Source organism: Balaenoptera acutorostrata, chromosome 14, assembly GCF_949987535.1.
Source record: "Balaenoptera acutorostrata chromosome 14, mBalAcu1.1, whole genome shotgun sequence".
Taxonomy (NCBI): Eukaryota; Metazoa; Chordata; class Mammalia; order Artiodactyla; family Balaenopteridae; genus Balaenoptera; species Balaenoptera acutorostrata.
This window is the reverse complement of record NC_080077.1, coordinates 62,733,755-62,754,124: the sequence shown is the minus strand read 5'-3', so window position 1 is coordinate 62,754,124 and position 20,370 is coordinate 62,733,755. Positions and strand designations below refer to the sequence as shown.

Sequence of the window (20,370 nt, the reverse complement as noted above, 5' to 3'; positions counted from 1 at the left end):
ATTTAGGAGAAGTTGACCTTTGATTCCAGCCCAACAGCAGTCTCAGCTGACTCCACAGGGAACTCTGGAGCTAAAATGCCATTCAGTGTTGGGCCAAGGTGGCCAGGACTTTACATTCTTGCACTGATCACTCATTGAATGTGGGCCACCCAGGAAGGGGCAGGACCTTGGACAAGGCACTCTCGCAGCTGGGCAGTCCCTGAAGAGGCTGGCAACTGAAGTCTGTCTGCCCACAGTTCTCCCAGCAGCTGGGACCACAGATTCTTCATTAAAGAGGGATCTGGGGGCCACATCACAGTGTCCTTTCCAAGCCTTGGTGCATTTATTTAAAAGTAGGAAAGATCTAGAATGATGAACTATGCTTTCAACTCCAAAAGCTGAAATGATAAAATAAACCCGAATAAAACAGCTGGAAGGAAATAAGGATAAGAGCAAGTATTCATGAAATAGCATACATATATATTTTTATATCAAATATTCTTAAACTATTTTTTAAATATGAGTTATTTAGGTAAACTTTGGCCAACTTTAAGAATTGTAAAAATGGAAGAGGTGATATATAAAAATTGAAAAAATTTTTATATAAAATGAAAAATGTGGCATTTAGAGATGAAGAAAGGAAAAATGATTATCAAAGAAACCATGGAGGGACTTCCTGGGTGGTGCAGTGGTTAAGAATCTGCCTGCCAATGCAGGGGACATGGGTTTGAGCCCTGGTCCAGGAAGATCCCACATGCTGTGGAGCAATTAAGCCCGTGCGCCACAACTACTGAGCCTACGCTCTAGAGCCTGTGAGCCACAACTACTGAGCCCGCATGCCGCAACTACTGAAGCCCGTGCTCCTAGAGCCCGTGCTCCGCAACAAGAGAAGCCACTGCAATGAGAAGCCTGCTCAGTGCAATGAAGAGTAACCCCCACGCGCTGCAACTAGAGAAGGCCCATGTGCAGCAATGAAGACCCAATGCAGGCAATAAATAAATAAATAAATAAAAATTAAAAAAAAAAAAAAGAAACCATAGAAACTTTATACCCATAAACACCAGAATGTTGGTGAATATATTTCTAGGAAAATATAAATTGCCACAATTGAACCAGAAGGAAAGGTAAAAAAAAGAAATTGGGGTAGTAGTCAAAGTAGCTATGCACCTCCTCAGAAAGGCAATGGGCCAGATTTTTTACATGCCAGTACTACCAGCTCTTTATGTAACAGCTGTTTCTCATAAACCTGTTCTAAAGTCTGGAAGAAAATAGAAAGTCACACACCTAATTTTATAAGGCTAACATAATTCTGTTACCAAAACACAGGGGCAGCAAAAGAAATGAGAACCTAATCTCATTTATAAGCATAGATACAAAAATTGTCAATAAAATATAGCCAAATCCAGTGATCCATTTCCAGTCTTCTTTTTTCTAACTCACAGCATCTCAATTACTTCTTGTTCCTTGAAGCACTTTCTTCACTTGGCTTTTGGGTTTTTCAAGTTTTTATCCCACTTATTGGCTGCTACTTCTCAATATTCTTTGCTGGTTTTGCCTCATCTCCCCAACTTCTTAAAATTGGAGTGGTCCAGACTCAGTCCTTACACTTCTTCTATGTCTGCAGCAGCTTTCATGATAATCTCATACTGTCTCATGGCTTTACATATATGTATATATATGCACACACACATACACACATATGTATAATACATATATATAATATAAAGTGATATATTAGGGTTCTCCATAGAAACAGAACCAATAGAATTTTATATATATAAAGAGATTTATTATAAGGAATTGACTTATGTAATTACAGAGGCTGACAAGTCCCAGGATCTATACAGTCAGCAAGCTGGAGACCCAAGATGTAATTTCAGTCTGAAAGTTATAGGCTTGAGACCCAGGAAGAGCCAATGTTTCAGTTTGTGTCCAAAGGCAGGAAAAAGCCAGCATCTCAGTTTGAAGGCAGTCAGGCAGAGAGAATCCTCTCTTATTCAGCCTTTTGTTCTATTCAGACCTTCAACTGATTGTATGAGGCCCACCTGCATTAGGGTGGGCAATCTGTTTTACTCTGTCAATTCAAATGTTAATCTCTTGCAGAAACACTTTCACAGAAACACACAGAATAATGTTTGACAAAATATCTGGGCTCCCTGTGACCCAATGAAGTTGACAGATAAACTTACTCATCACAGATAATGAATTCAAAATTTATATCTCCAGAATGGACCCGCCTCTAAAATCCATAACTTGTATATCCAATTGCTTGCTCAGCATCTCTTCTTGGATGTTTAAGAGGCATCGCAAATCTGTGTCCAAATCAAGCTCCCAATTTCTTCCCACAAACCTGCTTATTGCACAGTGTTCTCCGTTTCAGTTAACAGTGACTCTATAGTTAGTGCAGGCCCCAAACTGCTGGGTAATTCATGACTCCTTTCTCTTGCATCCAAACTACCAGCAAGCTCCATGGCTCTACTTTCAAAATATATTCAGACTCCAACCACTTCTGCTTCTACCACCCTGGTGCAAGCCAGGATCATTTTGGCCTAGAGTTTTGCAGTATCCTCCTACTTTAATCCTTGAGCCCTTGGAGTCTGTTTCAATACTTCAGCCCCAGTGATCTTATTGAAAGCAAGTTGGATTGTATCACTTCTGCTCAACACCCTCTGATGATTTCCACTTTCATTCAGAGTAAAAGCCAACATCTTGTGGTCTACATGATTCTACCTCATTAGGCCTCCTTCCTATGACTCTTGCCCTTTCTCTCTCCACTCCCATCACACTGGCCTCTCTGCTGTTTCTCAGACATGCCTGGCATGCTGTCACCTCAGGGCCTTTGCACAGCTATTCCCTCTGCCTGCATTACTCTTCTCCTAGATAGTATATAACTTGCTCCCTTGCCCCTTTCAGATCTTTACTCAAATATTACTTTCTTAGGAAGTAAGACTTTAACCTTATTTTTAAAGAAGACTGTATTTATGTAGTACTTATGTAGCTATAAAATAGTAAAGACAAAAAGCCACCATTTAGTTTTTTTAAACTTTTGGAGTCATAGGTCCAGTCAGCAAAAGCTCTTTCACCTCTGGGATTTGGTCATATTTATTCAGCTGTGACAAGGATACTTGGGTCCACAGGTACAGTTGTAAATACAAAACTGATCAGTGATACCTGTTTCAACTTTCACAAGTAAAAGTGATGTTCATGAAGACTGAATAATTTTTTTTGTTTTTATCCATACAGATCTTCTGTATAATAGCTGGTGTGAAGGTGGGGAGCAGGATGGCTCAGAGACACTAGGGCACTGACTCTGTTTTCTTCTCATGCTTGAGAATATGACATTGCTGATGCTGAAGTTGAGTTAAAAACTAGGAGAGTGATGGTTATACCAACTCCCCAACATAGAACTTCTTAGATTCTTAGTGGATATGTACTGCTGGAAAGGAAACTTAAATGCTGAATCCAAAAGACTTGTGGCCCAGCAGACATCTTGCTGTTTTCTTGGATCTAACATATGCAGTATCACCTGAAGCCAATAGGGAATTAGGAGCCCAGGAAAACTGGACAGCTAGCTACTCATAAGTTTTAGAGTCCTTGGCTAATTAGTTGGGACTTAATGTGGTAGTGTTTGGTTGCTTCCCTTCAACTTGTAACTCCAAAAATACCAGAATCTGGTTCAGAAGAGGTACCTAAAATGCTGCAATAGATTTTTCTTTTCTTAAGGCAGTTGTGACTTTAAAAACAATCTACAAACAAACATAGTTCCAAGGAACCATAGAAATAGACAAAAATTACCCACAGTTGAAAATGTGTTCAGTTTCTCACCTAAGTCATAATCATGTGTTGTCTGTGAGTAGATGTTGGCATTCTGCAACCTGTATCTGCTGATTAGTCATTTAGTTAATATCTACCAAGAAGAGGCCTCATGAACTAGCTTTTAAATTTAGCCAGAAAAAAATAGCGTCATTAATGATGGCCTTGACATTCAGCAAAGCCAAATTAAGCAGTCAATCTGACATTTTATAGACAGTGTGTTAAGGAGCCTCACACCCGGCGGATGTTCGATAAGCATTCATTGCCTGGCTGACAATGAACAGCTACACATCTGCCTGTTATAGAAGGCTGTAGTTGTTGAATAACTAGGAGAAGGCTGATATTAGATATACGGTGGGATAGGAGTATGTGTGTGGGGTTTTGTTTTGTTTTTTAAATTAAAATGGATTCGTAATTTCCTTTTGAAACTGAACACATTCATTATAAATAGTATTCCCTTTGTCAATTCAAGGTGAAGTACCAGTTAATAGTGGTAGTGATCAAATGTTATTTCCTTTTTAAATAGAAAACTGAGAGCCTCTAAACAATCTTTGTCACATCCCCTTTTAAAATGATTTGCACCAATGCCAGAGAAATCATTAACATTTCAGATTAGGTAACTATTAATTTCATTATTGTGCTCTTAGTGCACTGTGTTCATTACAGTGAATGGAGAATGGTGAACTCTGATCTGCATTTTATTCCTTTATTTAAACTGGTTCACTTCTACTGAATATAAATACCATGAAGCTAGATAAATTCTTGTAATAATAATATCTAATTTTTTATCATTTACTCTCTGCAGTCATTGTGCTAAGCTCTTTATATGTATTTAAGTTTGTATTGAAAGACTTTTTTCGCTTTTTCTGCCATGTCTTTTTTATGCTTTTAAATGTATGACTTTCACGCTGCTTTATTTAAAATCACAATTTCACTAATGCTTATTTAATCACAGTAATACAGTCAACCTTAGCTTCCTCGGAAAGAACAAGAACACATGTTTGAAGGATAATGAAGCTGATGAAAATTTTAAACCTTTAGAGACTGAGTATTGAGCAAAGACAGATGTTTTATAAAAGAGGGACAAAGTAGCTGATCATGTGAATCTGATGAATCATTGTAAAAAATTATTGGAATATATAGATATGCCCTGCTTCTGTTTATCATTGTTCTAAAAAATTGATTCAAAATGAGTTGTCCACTCTGGGATGATCCAGCTGTTTGCTGACTCAGTTGCTTTTAATTAGCTCATCTGATGTTGATTGGGTTTTGGGCTTGCATGCCTGGATTCCTGAAGGATTGAATTACCAGTATTCTTCTCATTTAGAGAGATGGGACTCTAAAGTCATATGAGAGATTTTCATATCAAATCATTCATATCACTTTAAAAATGATATACCTATGCATATAGATTTTTCATAGGATTAAAAATCATTTTCATAGGATTAAAAGAAGTGCTTCATCTATTTACTTTTGAAAGGATAGATTTTTCATAGGATTAAAAATCGTTTTCATAGGATTAAAAGAAGTTCTTCATCTATTTACTTTTGAAAGGTATTTCAGCTCTTGTGGATTATTCTTAAACTCTTTTTTTCCCCATTTTGTAAGATGTAGAGACTTTGCATGTAGCTTGCATAGACAAAGCATCAGATGTGTTTGCAGAAGGAGTGAACGTGAGCATATGGGATGACCTGAACACTTCATATTAAACTGGCCTGTTCTGCCTTGGATCAGGAAGGGTCAAGTGAAGTGGTTGCTTAGCAACTAATGGAGTTAGAGGAAACCATGTGTTAGCCGGGCCTCTTGCCCTCCTGTGTGTGAACGCCTAACAGGGGGCGAGTGGCCCCAATATGTACTGCCTGACTCGCAGCTGTCAAACCAAAGTGATGAATAAAATGAAAGATTGAAAAGAGATGGCACAGCTGGACTGGGTGCCTGTGTTTATAGTCTTATTTTATGTTAGCTTGTTGAAGAAAAAGATATTAAGGGAGGACGTTAAAAATAAAAGAGGAACTGTTGAAATTTGCGGTTAAAATTTTAAGAGTGCTCGTTAACTTACACTGAGTTTTTAAAGAGTAGAATAAGAAGTGGCGGTGGAGGTGTTTCCACACTATTATCTTCAACATTTTTCCGAAAAGTTCTCTGTAGAAAAGAGGTAGAGCATTTTATATGACGACGTTATGAATATTAGGACAGAAATAGTGTGTTTTAGTGCTTGGACGTGTGCATACTTTCTGATGCAGGGCTGGCACATCTACTTCCGCTCCCTTTTTACACCTGTGACAGACGTAATAACTAGATCCTGACCATTCGCACTGGACGCTGGATGTGGCCTCCACAGCCCTGCCAGTATCAGACTGGGCAGGCGAGGAACTACCTTGGCATTCTTTTTTGTTAAATTGCAGTAGTTGATTTACAATATCATGTTAGTTTCAGGTATACCGCATAGTGATACAGTATTCTGGCAGATTATACTCCATTATAGGTTATTACAAGATAATGGCTATAATTCCCAGTGCTATACAGTATAGTTGCTTATCTATTTTATATATAGCAGTTTGTATCTGTTAATCCCATACCCCTAATTTGTCTCTTTCCCCTTCTCTCTCCCCTTTGGTAACCACCAGTTTGTTTTCTATATCTGTGAGTCTGTTTTACATATACATTCATTTGTATTATTTTTTAGATTCCACATATAAGTGATATCATACAGTATTTTTCTTTCTCTGACTGACTTATTTCACTAAGCATAATACTCTCTAGGTTCATCCATGTTGCTACAAATGGCAGTATTTCATTCTTTTTTTTTTTTTTAATTTATTTATTTATTTATTTATGGCTGTGTTGGGTCTTCGTTTCTGTGCGAGGGCTTTCTCTAGTTGAGGCCAGCGGGGGCCACTCTTCGTCGCGGTGCGCGGGCCTCTCACTATCACAGCCTCTCTTGTTGCGGAGCACAGGCTCCAGACGTGCAGGCTCAGTAGTTGTGGCTCACAGGCCCAGTTGCTCCGCGGCATGTGGGATCTTCCCAGACCAGGGCTCGAACCCGTGTCCCCTGCATTGGCAGGCAGATTCTCAACCACTGCGCCACCAGGGAAGCCCAGTATTTCATTCTTTTTAATGGCTGAGTAATAGTGCATTGTATATATATACCACATCTTCTTAATCCAGTTGTCTGTTGATGGGCACTTGGGTTGCTTCCATGTCTTGACTATTGTACCTAGTGCTGCTGTGAACATTGGGGTGCATGTATCTTTTTGAATTAGTGTTTTCATTTTTTCCATATATATATCCAGGAATGGAATTCCTGGATCATGTGGTAGTTCTATTTTTAGTTTTTTGAGGAAACTCCATACCGTTTTCCATAGTGTCTGCACCAGTTTACATTCTCATCAACAGTGTACAAGGGTTCCCTTTTCTCCATATCCTCACCAACATTTGGTGTTTGTAGACTTTTTGTTGATAGCCATTCTGGTAGGTGTGAGGGGATAGCTCGTTGTTTTAATTTGCATTTCTCTAATAATTAGCAATGTTGAACATCTTTTCATGTGCCTGTAGCCATCTGTATGTAATCTTTGGAGAAATGTCTATTCATGTCTTCTGCCCAATTTTTGATTGGGTTGCCTTGACATTTTTTATGGCAAATTGAAAATCTGTAAAACCTTTTACTTTTGATTCCATAGGAATGAGTCTGAGGGGTTTGTGTCAGTAGCAACTCTGAGGTGGCCACATGAAGTTCCTCTTCAGGAAAATATAAGAAGGAGATGGACCAGAGAAAGTCAACCAAAGTAGTGAGGAAAAGGAAGGTGACATGATGGATTTGTCTGAAGGCTCCTCCCACTGCCACCACCTAAGAACATGGGATGATTTACTCTTTTAAAGGCCTTATTCTTGGGACTGTGGGTCTTTCTTTAAGCTGTAACCTCCCCTCCTTTCCCCATGAATCTGGAGATCAGTCCTCGCTTGCTGGGATTTGAACTCAGGTCTCCTGCCTGGACTGCAGGATTTCTAGCGTTAGCTTTGAGTGCTAACATTTTATGACTCAGAGAATTTGGAGTAGATGCTCTTTCCAATAGGGAGACTTAAGAGCTGTTATAACATGTTGGAAAGACTATTAAGCAGAAAAGAGAGTGAATTTATTGACCTTCTACTAGGACCAAGAAGAGAAAGTCATCCGGAGAGTGAGTCAATATTCTAAAAGCATTGTTAATACTTTGCATTCTCCAGTGAAGTATTGGATGTTTCATCACTTCAAATATTCAGATAGGCAAGGAGTGTTGCAAGGGTGGAGGAACTGACTACAGCCATGCCTCTCAGACTCTGATGTTCATGTGGGTCACCAGGGGCTCGTGTTAAAATGCAGCTTCCCATCCAGTAGGTGTGGGTGGACATGAAATTCTGTGTTTCTAATAAGTTCCCTGGTGATGCCAATGCTGTTGACCCAGGGACCACACTCTGAGCAGCGAGGGGTCAGTTATCTCTAAAGTACCTTCCAGTTTTAAAGTTCCACTTACAGAAAAAAAGCTAGAGTTTTACTCATGATACTTAAAACACACCCTGTGCAGCTCTGATAAGCCGTGTAAGTGCCTCTTCTGTGTCTTACAGAATTCTCCCTGATTGCCTATCGTATTTTATTTATTTTATTATTTTTTATTTATTTTTTATACAGCAGGTTCTTATTAGTTATCTATTTTATACATGTTAGTGTATATATGTCAGTCCCAATCTCCCAATTCATTCCACCAGCGCCCCCCCCCCCCAGCTGTCCCCCCTTGGTGTCCATATACATCTGTGTCTCTTTCTTCCTTGCAAACCAGTTCATCGGTACCATTTTTCTAGATTCCACATATATGCGTTAATATATGATATTTGTTTTTCTCTTTCTGACTTACTTCACTCTGTAGAATCTATATCACATCTGCTTGGTCACTCCTTCACGCGGACCCCAAATTCTGCCTTAGGACAGCTGTCAAAATGCAGGAAATCCAGGTTTGGTCTTAGTCATTGTGCCCTTAGTAGATTTTGAAAGGCAAGATAGTGCCACTGGCTGCCATATGAGGATAGACCAAAAGGTCTCTACATAGGAAAGATTCATCCAACAATAGCTTATCAAGTATATTCAATAAGGAAAAGTAAAAGTGCTATCCCTAAATATCTGAAAGATATTTAAAGATAAAATAATGGATTTCTTTACATGGTGGGTAGTGAAGTATTGAAATCCCATACCCATGGGATATAACTATAGACTAGAAAGTAAGAGAAGCACCAGAGGAATGAGGGATCCGAGAGGGTGACCCAACGCTAAAGCCAGATGTGTGGGTGTCATTTTCCAGAGTACCTAACAGGTGATAAAGATAAATACCGTACGTGGATAACCTGATTTCATGCTGGGCAACAGTTTCCGGCCTTCATATGTCCTTTCCCTTTAGCTAAGAAAAGAACAACTTGATTTGTGTCCTTTTTCCATTCCATTCCATACTCCCCCGGAAGACCTAAGTAGTTTGAAATATGGTCACATCTAGGAGGAGGAGAATTCTAAGGAGAAATAGGATAGGCCATAATCCTGCTGGTTTTGAAGGGCTCATTATCACTATGTAGTTAAATTTAAGAAGTAACTGTGCCAAGAGCGAAGCTGTGAAATACAGTTAGATTCTTTGAATAAACAGGCTACATATTTGAAGATGTTGGGAAAACCAAAATGTTTCACAGTTTTTAGCATATAAGGTAGATTTTTCTTCATATGGTTAAGGTGAGGGGAAACTTGTATTTCAGAAATACTAATTTTTATGCCTAATTATATTTATAGTAATATAACTTTGCTGTTTTCATTTGTCCTGACATTTTATTCTCTGAGAGTATTACTGTATTGTTTGAGGGAGAATTAAAACAGCTATAAATGTATAGGGGAAAAATACCCTTCAGTCAAGCATCCCCACTCTTTCAGTCCATTAAGCGCCTCAGATGGATTGGATTGCTTTTGCATTTGTGAGATAAAAAAGGTAAATAGTCCAGTTCAACTGTGGTCAGGACCCTTTTCTCCTTAATGTCAGGGAAATGGGCTGTTGTGGTTAATTGAACAGTCTCATTAACTGAGATTTACTACCTATTTTATATGTGAGGTATAACCAAAATGCAATAAAGGATAATCACCATTAACACTAAATTGAGCAAAATGTAATCTTTGTTGATTCAGAGGTTAACTCATATCTCTGTAATGCCTCACGGCCGTTGTAAACATCACTAATTACATAACATATAAAAGGCATAGGGGATCAGGCTGGATCTGCCACAATCATTGCAAGTTGCTCTTTTCAATAACTTCCTAAAACATGTTTGTTTACTTTTACTTATCTCTCTCATAAAAGATAAGGGTTGAATGTGCCCCCAAACAATCCAGTTATTTCATCTGTAAAATCATTTGTGTTCCTGATCAAATGCGGATTCACAGTATATCTCGCCCATATCCAGTGCAACTACAAAGCTACGTGTAGTTTACCAGGTAAAAAAGATCATATTTCACCAACTTTAAGTGCTTCACAAAGTCTATCATCTGTCATTCTACTTACCTTGGAGGTTGTAGTAGAATTGCCATCGGTCAGTTCTGTGGCATAATATACCAACCTAAAATTGGTTGTAGCTCATCTTATGACTGCATGACAACTAATGTGACCCAAGGAAACTTAATTCATGCACTGTGATTTTAGGACTCAATTTGTGTCATTTCTATATGAAGTGCAGGAGGAATGACACTATAAATCCACAATTCTCTGTGTGGTAGGCACTTAAAGTGGATTGCATCCTCACAAACTGGGTTTTCCATTAGAAAGATTTGCGGTGGTTGCAGCACATTATCAGCCAAAAGTAAGCTGTGATGACTGTAAATCTCAGCCTGGCCAAGGCTCTCCCAAAGACAAAACAGTGTGAACCAAGAAGGAGTCTCTGCAGTGTTTTCCTATTTCTAAGCAGAACCCTCCCATGCTTTGGCAGAATGTTGTGGCTTAATAGAGGACATTGCCATATGTTCTTACTTTTTTCTAAATGTCTAGCCTTGAACTCATTTGGTAGATATTCTTTCTGCTTAACTTTCATTACTTTTTAATCCCAGTGTCTAAAACACCTTATATCCAGAAAATTCTTTCTTACGTCAAATTATTTTTGTTTATGACAGTGTCCAACAGCTGGATTTGTACATTGCAGCTGAATTTTTAAAGAGTTTCTCAGTTCATTCATTCAGTCATTCATTGACCTGTATTTATTGCATGCATGCGGTGCTAGTGTCTAGGGGCTCCATGGTGAAGAAGACGAATATGGTACTCACTTTCATGCATATTACAGTTTACCTTTTCAATAAGTTTGATGCTGAAAGATAGCACCCTTGGTCTTACCACCTTTTCTGCTACCAAAGGAGTCTCTGTTCTTCCCCATGGTCTGTAGCAGGTCTCCAGACATTGTTTCACAAGCTTAGGCAGCCTAGGCAGCTGGTGTTTCGCTGTGTCAAATGACCGGGGTTCTTCCTCACTTTGGTGGTATCCAATGAGGCTTTTCCTAATTGAGGTACCTTCTAAGTTTATTAAACTTAAGACATTGACCTTGATTTAATGGCTCCCTTTTTATCTTTTAATTAACCAGTTTTTCTGATTTTTAAAATTATATGTTAAATTTGTAACATTAAATTTCTAAGACTCTATGATATGATATCAGAATGGAAGTTAGGTGTTTTTAGAAATAGGGGTGATGGTTTCTCTGATGGCGTCAGTCCTTCAAGTAGGGTGTAGGAGTATGTGGTGAACGTGAAGTCCTGCAGCCAGACATAGGAATTTTGAGTGAAAATCGTCAATAGGAAAGTCTTAGAAAGGAATGGATTTGGTCAGAGGGTGGCGGCAGTGGGGGGTTTGTTTCTTAGCTCTCATTCCAGTTGGGATCAAAGGGAGGCATGGGAGAGTAGGACAATCAGCCTGGATTATTAGAATAAGAATTTCTGTTTATTAAACACCTTCTGTGTACCAGGTATTATTCTTGACATTAAGCATAATTGTATCTAAACCTCAAGACAACCCTGTGAGGTTGGTATGATCCCCATGTACAGGTAAAGGGCCTGAGGTTCAGAGAAGTTAACAAATTAGCCAAAGGTCACATGTTCAAGGTAAGTTGCCCACATGACAAAGTAAGTTATAGAACCAGGATTTGAATCAGATGTGTCTTCCTGTACAACCCTGAACATTAAAAATAAAACAAAGTTTCAAAAGACCGGTGTTAGAAATACACAGGTAACACATGTTCATGGTAATGATCCAAATCATACTATATGTAAATGGAGTAAAATAGTAGTCTCTTCCTATCCTCTAAAGTTCATACTCTATAATATAACCACAGTGACCAATTTGGTGTTGCTTTGTTGCTTATACAAACATGTACAAATATGTATGTACATTATTTAAGGGGTTATATTCTTTCCCCAACTCTACTAAGCCAGGTTTCAAGTTCAGTAGTTCACCAGTCTCTGGTTGAGGACAGATACCTGTTCTATGCCAGTTTTTCCATAGTTGCTTTTTTTTTAAATTTTATTTTATTTTGGACTTTAGTTGATTTACAATGTTGTGTTAGTTTCAGGTGTACAGCAAAGTGATTCAGTTATATATCTATATCTATATCTATATCTATATCTATATATATATATTCATTTTCAAATTCTTTTCCCATTTAGGTTATTACAGAATATTGAGCAGAGTTCCCTGTGCTCTACAGTAGGTCCTTGTTGGTTATCTGTTTTAAATATAGTCGTGTGTACATGTCAATCCCAAAAGACCGTTATGAAAGCAGATTCAAAAAACTCCCTTGGCCGCGTGTTCTCTTATTTAACCTTTGCTCTCAGGAACTTTTTCCACTTCATTAACCCAGATAATTTTTTTGCAGTTTGAATCATTTCTGTCCTGCTCTGTACATGAGTTGATGGAGAGCAGCTGGTTACCATATCAGGTGCAATTACAACTTGGAAGACCTGAAAAAAGAAATTAATGTGGGGAATAATAAAAACTGAAACACTCATATAATAAAAAATGGATACTGAAAACAGCTGAAATTTCTTTCAGTTTCTTTTAAAAGCAGCTATACGAAATCTAGCATCAAATTTAGAATTAGATTGAAAGTTTTTTATTGTAACCTGTGCTTTTGTTTGTTTATTTATTTATTTATTTATTTATTTATTTATGGCTGTGTTGGGTCTTCGTTTCTGTGCAAGGGCTTTCTCTAGTTGCGGCAAGTGGGGGCCACTCTTCATCGCGGTGCGCGGGCCTCTCATTATCGCGGCCTCTCTTGCTGCGGAGCACAGGCTCCAGACGCGCAGGCTCAGTAGTTGTGGCTCACGGGCCTAGTTGCTCCGCGGCATGTGGGATCTTCCCAGACCAGGGCTCGAACCCGTGTCCCCTGAACTGGCAGGCAGATTCTCAACCACTGCGCCACCAGGGAAGCCCTAACCTGTGCTTTTTAATTTTGAAATTTCAGATCTTCTACAAATGCATAAGCAGAATCCACTTAACATTAAGTCAATTTCCTATTAGCATTTTTTATCTATAGCCATACTTGATTTAAAAAACAAAACAAAGCAAAAACAAACAAAACCCAGAACCGATACTTCTGATATGTCAGTCCTTTTAACCAGAGAATACATAAGAGAAACGTCCTTCTATTTCATTATTATCATAAAATATAAATTTTTCTAAGAGCTTGCCATGTATCAGGCAGTGTATTCAGTACTTTATATGTACTATCATATAATCTTCCAAAAGTTCATGAAGTGGGTACAATCTTTAGCCCCATTTTTCAGATAAGAAAACTGAATCACAGAGAAGGTATGTGTTTTTCCTAGTCACTTGGCAGTGTTCAAACTCAGAATTGTTTGGTTACAAGTTTGCTCTTAATCACTGTACTTCACTAAACCAAGGATTATGTAACTTCGAGTCTAGTGTTCTTAACCTTAACTGCCAGTGGCATCAGTGGGAAGTCAGATCAGCTCACTAACCAAGTTGTCAAATTTACCATATTGGCCATTCACCTTTAACAGCTTCTAAAGGAATGTTAGGTTTCATTTATTCATGATAAAGTGAATTTTTGAATTAAATATATTCTGAATGTCTGCTATTTAATATAGCAAATATAATTGCATATGTTACATGTTACATACTCCCAATGTCTTTAGGATACTTTGTTATTTTTTAGTTTCTCAAATTATAAGCATTTAAAATATTCTTTATAAAATTTCTCAAATTGTGTATTTCTAACAGTTAAAAGGTTAACTAGAAGTTATCAAAGAGAATCTTATTCATTATGAAACTTACAACTCTACTGTGTGAGATAGAAATGAGGACCTCCAGAAAGAATAATGGACCATCAATTAAAACCATTTGTCCCATACATATTAATTTAAAATGTAAAGAATTTTGAGAATCAAAAATGAATTTATCAGAATAAAAAATTGCTAGAAGATGAATATTAATCCATTGGCAAAACAAAAAAATGATTTTTTAAAATTAAAAAGATTTAGTATGATCTTAAATACTATCACATAGAACAGTGAGGGTTTGTTTGTTTGTTCGTTTTGATTTTTGTTTTACTTCTAAGAAGTTAGCCAAACTGCAAAATCGGAAGAGAGAATCCCTTCAAGACTTCTCTTATTCCTGACACCAATTGCAAGTTTGAGATTCCTAAAACTACTCTCATGCTCGGTAATTCGCTAGAAAGACTCACATTACTCACTGAAAGCTTGTGTACTCACAGATATGGCTTATTACAGGGAAAGAATACAGATCAGAATCAGCCAAGGGAAGAGACACAGAGGGCAGAGTCCAGAAGGGGACCAAATATGGAGCTTCTGGCCCTCTTCCACCTGTGGAGTCATTGTGTTACCCCCTCCTGACCACGCTCTGTGACAGTAAGCTCAGAGGACTGCCAAGCAGGGAAGCTCACTCAAGTTTTTGGTGTCCAGAGTTGTTATTGGTGCTCAGTCTCAGACTGCCTATGTGGCTGACCTTTCATCTCCAGCCTCTCCTGGAGGTCAAACTAATACCTTTAGTCTCTTGTCCCTCTATTTTTTTGTTTTTAACAGCTTTATTGGAGTATAATTGCTTTACAATGGTGTGTTAGTTTCTGCTTTATAACAAAGTGAATCAGCTATACATATACATATATCCCCATATCTCTTCTCTCTTTCATCTCCCTCCCTCCCACCCTCCCTATCCCAGCCCTCTAGGTGGTCACAAAGCACCGAGCTGATCTCCCTGTGCTATGCGGCTGCTTCCCACTAGGTCACAGCTGATACAGTGTGGACCAAAGCTCCTGTCATAAATCATGTCATTAGACTGTCAGTGGCCAAAGCCCCAGGAAACAGGGATGCTCGTATCAGGCAGGATATTCCAAAGGCCTAGATTACCTTCCAGAAACCAAAGGCAAAGGCCAGACCTCCCTTTGGGTAAGGTTAATTCTTCACTACATAGATGTACACTTTTCTAAACAGTGTATTTCATAATCAGTGACCCAAAATTGAATATTCTCTCTATTACCTGTTAAAGGTGTACAGATTAGTGTGGTTTCTTTTTTGGGGGGGTGGGGGAGGGGAGCCCATGCATTTGTTTAACTTGGTAAGTTTTCATTTTTAAAATTTTATTTCATTTTATTTTATTTATTTATTTTTGGCCACACTGCATGGCTTGCAGGATCTTAGTTCCCTGACCAGGGATTGAACCCTCACCCTCGGCAGTGAAAGCGTGGAGTCCTAACCACTGGACCACCAGGGAATTCCTGCATTTTTTAAATTTCAAAGTTTTCATTTGACAAACTGATTTTCAATAAGTTGGCCATTTGGAGAATTGGTTTGGAGGCAAATTGATTTTCACTGAATAACTTAGACAGTGGTTCTCAAATTCAGGTAAGCATCAGAGTCTCTCGGATGGCCCATTAGAGCCCAGATTGCTGGGTCCCACTCTGAATTTCTGATTCTGTAGGTCTGGGCTGGAGCTCCATAAATCTATGCTCTAAGGAGTTCCCAGGAGATGCTAATGTTGCTGACCCAGGGGCCACACTTTGAGAACCACTGGAATAGAGGGTGTGATCTATGGCAGATGAGAGGAATGAGATGCGTCACTGAGGTGAGGCAGAAAAAAGGGCAGAGAAGTCAGGAGACAAGGCACTACTTTCCATGTCTTATGGCAAGAATGTTCGGGACTGCTACCCATATCAGGTTAGCTGTGGGACGCCAGGATCGAGAGAATGAGTTCAGGGAGAGAGCCTAAACACAAGTCACCCCAGAGAACAGCTGTGGGATTCAGCGCCACTCTGTGTGTGGGGTGTGCAGAGCCATCTGTGTGTTACTGTAACTATTTGGACAGCTAAGTGATTTGCAGTGGCTTGTGTGAAGGAAGTTTTGCAGAAGCATTTCAAAAACCAAAATCAGTCTTTAACTTGTAAAACTTTTTTCTTTCCTAGTTTCTCTAGGGCTTTATCTTGTTCTCTTGCTTTTTAAGTCCCATAACTGTCTTCCTTTCTCTCCCACCTCAGGCCATGTTCAGTCTTTGTATGGTGGAAAGTGGTGCTGACGAGGTGAATTTACACGGTGTGACCAGCCTCGGCTTAAAGCAAGCTCTGGAATTTGCATACACAGGACAGGTATGGTACCAAACGTCATCTGAGAGGCTTAACATTTTTAACTGCACCTAAACAGAGGAGATTATCCATGAGATTTAGGTATTTTTCTTGTTACTCACTTTGAGGTTAAAAAAAGTTTTACATCTACTTAAGGTTACAACTAAAATAATGGAAAGGTAAGTAAAATAATTTTGATCTTAAATATTTTAATCTTAGCTCAGTTGCTTGCTGGTGTAATTTTAAAATATCCTGAAGAATTATTATATGGGAAAGAGTTTGGAAGATAACTTGAATTCTCATTGTCATCACTGAAGCTCAGTGACTCAATCATGGCTTTACTGGCTTAAAAACAAGAACACTCCCCGCCCCCCCAAAAAACCAATCTAAAGCCGTAAAGAGCTCTGTCTAGCATCTTGACACCCTGTGCTCTACATACATTTCAGGATCAGGGCCTCAAGTGATAGATTAGAATGTGATGGTTTAAAAGCCAAAGTTGCTCATCATTAAAATTGTTATAGGATTTACAGGAATCTTCAGAGAACATTCATTTTCTTTCTTTTTTTAAATGAAAGAATAATAGTGACAACTAGTAGAATACAAAAGCCGTGTCAGTGTATGACTGTCGTAGCAAATCAAAACAAAACTTCATAAAGACAATATAAATCCAAATCTGAAGCTTCACGGTTCTTATCTAGTTTCATGTTAGTGCAACAATTATTAGAATACACAAAACCCTTCCTTTTAGAATTATTTTTTAACTGAAATATAATTGACATGTAACGTTGTATTAGTTTTAGGTGTACAACATAGTGATTTGAAATATGTATATATTGCAAAATGATTACTATAATAAGTTAACATCCATCACCACATATAGTTACAAATTTTCTGTGTCCTGAGGACTTTTAAAATCTACTGTCTTAGCGCCTTTCAAAAATACAGTACAGTATTGCTAACTATAGTTGCCACGCTATACATTACATCCCCAGGACTTATTTACCTTACAACCGAAAGTTTGTACCTTTCAGTTATAATATAAATAACTTCACCCTTCACCCATTTTGCCCACCCTCCTCACCCGCTGTTTTCATTTGAGAACTACTCCACTACATCAAACCAGATACCGACTAGAGGTTTATCTTCTTTTATAGAGTTTTGTTCTTTAATTCCATTTCATCCAACTTATGTTCAGTGTCTGCTGGGCTAAAATAAGGGTTTCTTCTCTTGGCAGGCTCACATCCTGGTGGGAGAGAGAGTTATATACGTAGTTCCGTGTCCTCACTCTGATGGGAGGTATAATAGAAGCAGAATACAAGACATAGTGGGAACAAAAAGGAGAGTGTGGTTAACTGGGGCCATCAGTGCAAACCTTCACAGAGAACGTGGTATTTGGGTCTTGAAGAATGTTGGGAATTCACCTTTTTACTAAATTTTTTTCTTTAGAGGCTTATTAAGGTGTATGATATTATCCATTCTCTTTTCTATAGCTGGTAGAGTTTGAGATATGTTTCATAGAATAACTGAGGCAATGCTGGCAGCTGAAATGAAAATAGTGGTAGAAAGGAAAAAGTCATCCATCAGGTAGCAGGTACAAAGGAAAATAGAAAGGAGAGGGATCACAAGTTCAGGGTCAGCCCAACCAAATATCATGCCTTAGGAAATTAAGGCAGACAGTTACATTTCACAGAGTTGCCAAAACATATTTCTAGTGAGGTGAGTGAGTAATGTGTTGTGTGCTTTTTGGTTTACAGATGTAAAGAAAGACATCAGCTCTAAATTGTGTCTTGTGTATATTTCTTTCTTCACACCTGAATTACAGCTATACCTGCATTTGCCCATCTCTAAAGTACGGTTGATAACCCATAGCTCATACTTCACTGGTGTGCAATGGGGATGCAGTAGTAAATATTGTTTTTTGATAAAGCTACCCAAATAAGTAGTTTCTATACTTAGATGCATTAACAGCGGAATAGTTTAAGCTTAGAGGCTATAGACTGCAAAGTGTGTTTAAATCACTGGTAAACAAAAGAGCACAAAAATTGCTGTGAACGCTGAGGTAAAACACACACTCAAAGATAAGTGGCTGCCTTATTGTTGGCCTTGATTGTTTTGTGGTTTCTTTCACAGTGGCTAAGTTTACATGTATATATGTATGTACATGTAAACTTAAATATATGTGTAAATGTCTATATATGTAAACATATATATATATATATATATATATATATATAAATTTATATATATGTTTCCTTACCCTGAAAGTCCCCTTTGTCTCACCTGTTCACCTCTCCCCCTCTCCCCTTGACAACCACTAACTGATCTTTTTACTGTCTGTATAGTTTTGCCTTTTTCAAAGTGTCATATACTTGGAATCATATAGTATGTAGACTTTTTCTGGCTTCTTTTACTTAGCAATATGCATTTAAGGTTCCTCCATGTCTTTTGTGACTTGATAGATCATTTTTATTGCTGAGTACCGTTCTATTGTGTGGATATATGAAGGGCATCTTGGTTGCTTCCAGTTTTTGGTGATTATGAATAAAGCTGCTCTTAATGAGATATATACACACACACACACACACACACACACACACACACACACACACACACACACATATATATGTATATGAAGTGCCTGTGGCACAAAGGATCTATGAAACATGAGCTGAAGATAGCATAACGGCATTAGGGGAGCTGACTTTCTGAAGGGTAAGGAGACTGCTTGGGAAGAGGGAAGAAGTTTGCAGAAAGACAGCCATATCCTACTGTCTGGGAGTCATATGCTCATATTTCACTTTTATGAGAAAAAGGAAACCAAATAAGAATATATTTTTATACACACACACACACACACACACACACACACAACCACACTCACACACATATATCCAATGTAAGTGCTTAAAAAAAAGCTCTAGGGCAAGACGTAGAGTTGCGTTTATTCTGCCCAGTGACCCACTCTTGACGTGTGCCTCCACACAGGGGTGACAGCCCTGCAGCATATATAGCAGCAACTCATCGGTTCAGATTGTGCACAGAGGGGTCAAGAAGTGGGCTGGCATTTCATGGAGCACCCTCTGCAAGAGCCGGGGCACTGCCCTAGGCACTTCACGTGTGCTGTGTAGCGTAATCTTCTAGACAGCTCCGAGGAATTCGGTGATCCTCTCTTAAAGATGACGAGCCCCAGAAGGTACAGTGAATGACCAAGATCAGTCTCCCAGGGCATGTCGACCCAGTGAGTCAAACCCAGTCCTCTTAATTTCAAATCCATTGTTTATTCTTAACCCCTTCGTAATGTTCTATGTCATTAAGAAAGGGTTAAGTCATATTTGTTATACTTTATTGAAGGACGCAGGGAGGTGTTTGGACATTTTAGAGAGTGATCTCTTTTTGATGGTTCTCTCAACCTGGGTGCTCTTCCAACACTCAGTTCACGAAGGCTCCGAGTTGGTGCACTTGTACTCTGTATGTGATTATTTTTTGCTGCAGAGTGGAAGTTGATACAGTCTTTCTTGGACAACATCCATGGCAGTTTGGTTTCTTAAACACCAAAATGACTATAATAAATCTGTTTTCCCTTTGAGACGTGAACATAGATGATGGCAAAAAGTGGAATTGTGGTATACTTGGGAAATGCAAAAAAGCTTTCTCTTACTCTGGAAATGAAATTAACATTAAGCAAAGAGTTTAGAATATGGAAACGTGAATAAAAGTGTAGTTCTTCAATTTCTTAATTGTTATTTACTATTGCAGACATTCGCTGTTATATGGTGTTTAGCCTTGATATGTATCTGGATTTGTAAAAATCAGAGTTAACATTGTATTTATCTACCTATAGATATTTCTACTGACAGTTGATTATACCTTTAGTCTGTTGTAGTAAGCATAGTATAAAATGTTAAGTATTTTAAGTGTCTGAAAATGATTGCTGCCTTGGGAAAGAAA

The 20,370-nt window shown here is 38.4% G+C and overlaps 1 protein-coding gene across 7 annotated transcripts in view; it reads left to right on the top strand.

Annotated features, from left to right (window-relative positions):
• The window catches only part of KLHL32 (kelch like family member 32), a 234,967-nt gene that overhangs the window by 88,229 nt on the left and 126,368 nt on the right, over positions 1-20,370 (top strand). For 6 of the 7 annotated variants that reach the window (XR_003622234.2, XM_007169672.3, XM_028163403.2 and 3 more), the window contains exon 4: positions 16,339-16,446. Coding sequence is in view for 6 of the 7 variants with exons in the window: in XM_007169672.3 (XP_007169734.1) it covers positions 16,339-16,446 (108 nt within the window). In the remaining variant the exon portion in view is untranslated. Of the gene's footprint in view, positions 1-15,192; positions 15,254-16,338; positions 16,447-20,370 lie in introns of those variants that run through there. The other variant, XM_007169671.3, reaches the window with a different exon arrangement.